At 27.4% G+C, this 5,710-nt stretch overlaps 1 protein-coding gene across 3 annotated transcripts in view; it reads left to right on the forward strand.

Annotated features, from left to right (window-relative positions):
• LOC136983458 (UBX domain-containing protein 4-like) overlaps positions 1–5,710 on the forward strand; it is a 49,862-nt gene that overhangs the window by 43,448 nt on the left and 704 nt on the right. For all 3 annotated transcript variants that reach the window (XM_067280212.1, XM_067280226.1, XM_067280219.1), the window contains exons 3-13: positions 283–388; positions 469–497; positions 624–742; positions 1,363–1,539; positions 1,612–1,718; positions 1,793–1,847; positions 1,935–2,104; positions 4,510–4,641; positions 5,076–5,178; positions 5,243–5,392; positions 5,457–5,641. In XM_067280212.1, coding sequence (XP_067136313.1) covers positions 283–388; positions 469–497; positions 624–742; positions 1,363–1,539; positions 1,612–1,718; positions 1,793–1,847; positions 1,935–2,104; positions 4,510–4,641; positions 5,076–5,178; positions 5,243–5,392; positions 5,457–5,641 — 1,333 coding nt within the window. The remainder of the gene's footprint in view (positions 1–282; positions 389–468; positions 498–623; positions 743–1,362; positions 1,540–1,611; positions 1,719–1,792; positions 1,848–1,934; positions 2,105–4,509; positions 4,642–5,075; positions 5,179–5,242; positions 5,393–5,456; positions 5,642–5,710) is intronic.

A 5,710-nucleotide genomic window follows, 5' to 3' on the forward strand; every position in this document is an offset into this window, starting at 1 on the left:
TGTTGGATTAAGTGAGATATACTCAGTTAACACTGGTGGCTGTGTACTATGCCGGACCAAAGTCAAGGCATAGTAACCAAAACAGAAATTAAAGAAGTGTATCAGTATGTGTGTCTGCATTCAGGAATTTTCTCACAATATGACATGTATTCAATATAGTGGCCTTCTGTAGTGTTATTATTATTACAATAATAATAATCATTCAAAATATGCTAAGCAAACATTTTAAAAATAAGGATAACAGTTCATGTAATTATCTTTTTATTGCCTGAATTTTTTTAGGAGATGATGATTTGTCAAAGCAGATGAATACCTCTTATGATGATCAATCTGTGTCACAAAGATTAAATGATAATGAATGTATTGCTGTTAAAATTCAAGCAAATAGGTATAATTATTTTTAAGATATATTTTTTAAATAAATGATGATACAATTATAAAAATTATTTTTAAAAAAACTTTTTTCAGTGAAGCATGCAAACAGTTTTCCCAAATTTGTATCCTTGAAAAATAATTATAGTATTTAATTTATTTTTCAATATTTTATGTCAATAGAATTATTAATTTAAATTTTTTTTATTTTGTTGATTGCAAATTAAGAAATAAACTTGACTAATTTGAAGATCCTGTTGTTATTATACCATCTTCATTTTTTATTGGAAATAATGGAATTCCTCTGGAAGTTATAGCAGGAAATCTTAGTCCTGAACAATTTCTATCAAAAATTGATAATGTGATAGAGGTACGAATTCAGTTTCTGAATATACTAAATTTAAGATTATTTAGAAAAAAGATCTTTTCAACTTTGTTCTGTTTGAAGACGAAAAATATGAAGAAAACTACAAGTATTCGACAAAGTAGCATTATAGTAGTATATATTTAGTTATAATTAAAAGAAGATAATTATTTCAAGAATGAAATCAATTTTTTAAAAACTTACAAATATATATTTTTTTTAATATATTGTCATCATCTTACAATTCATTTATATTGTTTAGTGTGTATATATATTTAAAATTTATTAACATTTACTCAATGGAATTATATTATATATTATTAATATATTAATTTCAATGCTAACTGGTTTATTTTTGTAAATAAAACTGCAATTCACAATCATTTTTTCAAACTAGTTTTCCTTGAAAATTTTTTGTCATTACTTTCACTTGCTTTAAATTTAAAAGCACTAATATTGATAACTTCAGAGCTTGTTATAAGATGTTTTGAGTAAGTGAGACCTTTCTAGCACTTGTGTTTTAATTTTACACATAAAATATTTATGCATTGGAGATTATTTAACAAGTTTTATATGCAATAATGTAGACTAAAAATAGGATTTTAATGTGTTTTGATACTTTCTAGATGCACAAGAAACAAATAGGCCAAGTTCAGGAAACTTCACCAGCTTCTAATTCAGTTTCATCAAATTCTAACAATGTTGTTGCAAGTTTGAATACAGAGACAACTAGCACTTATTCTCTTAATACTTATCAAGTTAGCAGTATGGAACAAGAAAATAAGCCAAATGATGTGGAAATGGTATGAATATTTATAATTGTATAGAATTTATTTAAGTCAATCTCAGATTATTAAAATTACCTATAAATTTAGGCAGATGCAACTAATTCAACAGAAGAAAATGATTTGACCCAAAATGATGAATCAAATTCTCAAGAAGGTGCAGGAGATGATCCTGAATTTACAAGAAAGATGAAAAGGTATTTTTTTATTTTATTTTATAAGTTATAGAAATTTGTTCTTAATCAAAGTATTTAAATAATAATTTATTTAGAGCTAGAAAATTAATTGAGGAAAAAAAGACAGAAAGAGAGGAAGAAGAGAAAAAAGTGTGTATCTGTGTTTTGAATTGTAAAATAATAATAATTTTATTTCCTGAAGATATAATAAATTAATTTCATACCTAAACTTTTCAGAAAGAAAATGAGCAAGAATTAGAACGTAGAAAAGTTGGTCGAGAGGTGCAAAAAGCACAGAAAGAAAGAGAGAGTAATGAGTTGAAACAGTGGGCTGAAGAAAGAGCAAAAGAAAAAAAAGAAGAGCATCTTGCACGAGAAAGAGTTCTTGCCCAAATTGCTCAAGACAGGTTTGTTAATTTTTTTGTGAAAAACATCTTTCATAAAATGTTCTGTAATTTACATTTTAAAATAGCAGTAATTAAACAGGAACTGATGAATTGAAAATTAAAAAGTTAAAATACAGTAGAGAGTCGTAAATCGGCACCCCTGTAATCAGAATTGCCAGTATTCAGTACGATTATCAGTCGGACTGTGTCGTGCTGAATCGAACGTTTTTGGTACTAGATTTACTTCTAAAGTATAATTTTCATGTTTTTATATTCTTCAATATATTTATTTTGTTTGTACAAAATGCAGAAATAATTTTTAACGATACGATAGCCTCGATTATTATTATAAAAATTTTCGTTAGGCTTAAAATCGGCGAAAATTCAACACGAAGCGACACGGAATGGAGAAGAATTTGAACATCGGACAGGTTAATATATTTTTTTGTACATAGACCGTAATCGGAACAAATCCCTAATCTGAACAACCCCAGTCCCCAATTGATTCCGATTTTCGGTTCTCTACTGTATTAAAAACTGGAATATCAACTTTTTTTATCTTTGCAAATTTTATATTTAAAAAAGTATAAAGATATTTTGATTGTTGGAAGTTGAAGTTCTTATTTAAGAAATTTTTAAATACTGCAAGTAGTTCAACTTTTTCAACTTTTTGCATAACAGAAATGTGATACTTGAAAATCAGTACATTTGAAGCTGCATAAAAACATACTAAAACCAGTCATGTTTTTGCAAGTCATGCCAAAACAAGAGATTTAAATTGAGAGCTTAAAAGAATATATGACAGGTAATGTTGTATATTCTTTTTAAGTATGTTTGCAGATATAACAAATTAAAAGTAAATTTTAAAAAAAAATAAAACAAAATCTATAAATTAAATCAGGATTTTACTTTTGCTGCAAAATAGGAATGATTCATGCTAATTAACATAAAAATTATTTGTTAAATTTAAAAAAAAAAAAACAAAGTTAGTGCTTTCTACCTTTAGTTACTATCATCTATGAATTTAGGCTGTAGTTTAAATTAAATAATAATTTGAAAACTGTAGCCCATAAATTCAGGTTGGCATTTAATTTCTACAATCAGGCTATACAGTAGTTTATTATATCTTTTCATATAAAAACAACAATGGAAAAATGAAACCAGAAAACATAAAATATTTGCTTACAGAACATGGACTCTCAAATCTTATTGTATACTCAAAAAATCTATCTGACTACAGTATAAGAGCAACTTAGATTTGAGAATTATTTGAAAATTAATATTGTGGGTTCTTTGATGGATTAGAACTTTGCATAAAGATTATATTGATCTGTGAAGTATATGGTTTCATGCCTGAAACACAAAGCTGACAGATCATTTTATGCAATGTAATCTAGATGTTAGGATTGATTGTAGCTGATGAAGAATCTAACTCTAAGATTGAATTTCAGTTAAATGTTTTAGAATAATTTATCAAATGAAATGTTTTTAACCAATAGTTGCACCATAATTGTAATTATGAATTTTCTTATTTACATAAAAATGTAAAAAACATCACAAATGCGCATCATTTATCCAAGAGTTGACATCACAATCATAAAAAATCAACTACTTAACTAAAATGATTGTATGAATAGGGCATCTTACTCTGTTTCATGATAAATAATTCACCGCTCTATAGTCCTTTCCAAAATTGTCAGGTACAAAGTCAACTGTTTGTTTGTGAAAAACTATCAAGTAGTTTAGAGATCATTAATGAGTTTTCTGAAAATATTCTATTAAACTTTATTTTTAATGAAATTTTATCAGTGACAACTTAAATCAATTTAGCTCCTAAAAGCAGTTTAAAATAAAGAAAAAATACATTTTTAAATAATTTGAATATTGTAGAATTAAACATAAAAATAACAGAATCCAATATGTGAGTTTGGATATTGTCATTTGTCCAATGTTAACCAGGATTTAAGATGTAACATATAAGTTAAAATACATTTACTGTAATCATAGTTTTAATTAAATATAATTATCAGTCTTGACACCAGCAAAATTAAGATAATCAGTGTTCCACCAATAGTCTGTTTTGATCTTGACAGTCAGAATTATCTCAGTTGGTAATTAAATGACCTTATTGTTGGGCTGCAATTTGAAAAAATTGTAGACCTATAAATTCCCACTGTCGTCAATAATTTTTCTTGTTTAATAGTCTGTCATATTTTCATAATATTCTATATAAATAATGAACTAGATTATTTGACTATTTACTTATACAAAATAAATACATAAATTTTTAAGCAGTCTACTTATAAATTTCTTTTGAATAACTAATGAACAATTAAATTCTTGTAGTAGCCATGCATGCACATTAAAACATTTAATATGCATGGCTACAAGAAGCCCACAATTAAAGAAATTTCGAATAATTTCAGAGCCGAAAGAGCTGCCAAGTTCCATCAGATGAACGAACAGAAATTGCAAGAGCAGAAATTAAAACAGCAAGAAATTGAAGCAAGTAAGAAAGCTGAACAAGAAAGGTTAGCAGCAGAAACTTCAAGAAGAAGGTAACGATCAAATGTAGCCTAGTCGCTTCATTTTTAATAGGATTAATTTTTTCTACATTATTAATTTAAATTTATAAATCTCACATAAAAAAAATCAGTATTTGTTGATTTTATAAACAAATAATGTAGTAAAAACATTATGAGACAGGCTTTTCGTATTTGCACATTTACAAGGGATTTGTTTTGCGATTTAATTGTAAATTTACCATTGTAACAAATGTTGTTATACTATATTTAATTTCTCTTCAAAGAATTTGGCAAACTGAATGTTTTAAACCCTACCCGATTTCTCTCAAATTACCATAATGAAAGTAAAATTCTTTAAACTGATCAAAGTTATTTCAAATTTGTAGTCATAAAAAAATTAAAATTGTATAATCAAAAACTTAGTTTTTAATTAAAAAATTTTTTAATATTAATGATACTTTCAACAGCCAATTTGCAAATATCCAGTTCAGAATATCGGATGGACCATCAGTCATCCATCGGTTTTCTGCCGACGCCACGTTAAGAGACGTGCAACAGTTTCTCACAGAGGTATTGTTTTATAAAACAAAGCAAAAAAATTTTGCACAGTCTAAAACATGTATTTGAATTTCAGAACCTATCCAATGAACTTCAAGAACATCTCGGCAGTAGAGATTTCACTTTGTCGACTAACTTTCCCAGAAGAGAATTTAACAGAAACGATTATTCTCAGACACTAAGAGATTTGCAGCTCTCGCCATCGGCAACTCTATTAGTTCTGCCCGTAAGGATCATTTTGCCATTTAATTTTGTCATGTATTCTTTTGTAATTTTTGGACTTTCAATAGGTAAAAATGGTGAGAGTTTCCGGTCCTAGTAATAATTACTTTTCTTTCATCTGGGATATTTTTGCCCCCGTGACGATGGTTTGGAGTTACATCGTCAATTTTTTCTATCCATCTACTCCTAACTCGACCGCCAGTTCAGAAGAGGGCGCAAGGCAACGTAACGTCGATTTGCAAGATAAAAAAGGGTAGGGACGTTTTGCAATTCTCTAAATTCTTTATTTGAGTTGCATATTATATCGATTTATTTACAACAG

The sequence above is a fragment of the Centruroides vittatus genome, unplaced genomic scaffold, assembly GCF_030686945.1.
Source record: "Centruroides vittatus isolate TY-2023 unplaced genomic scaffold, ASM3068694v2 contig_12, whole genome shotgun sequence".
NCBI lineage: Eukaryota > Metazoa > Arthropoda > Arachnida > Scorpiones > Buthidae > Centruroides > Centruroides vittatus.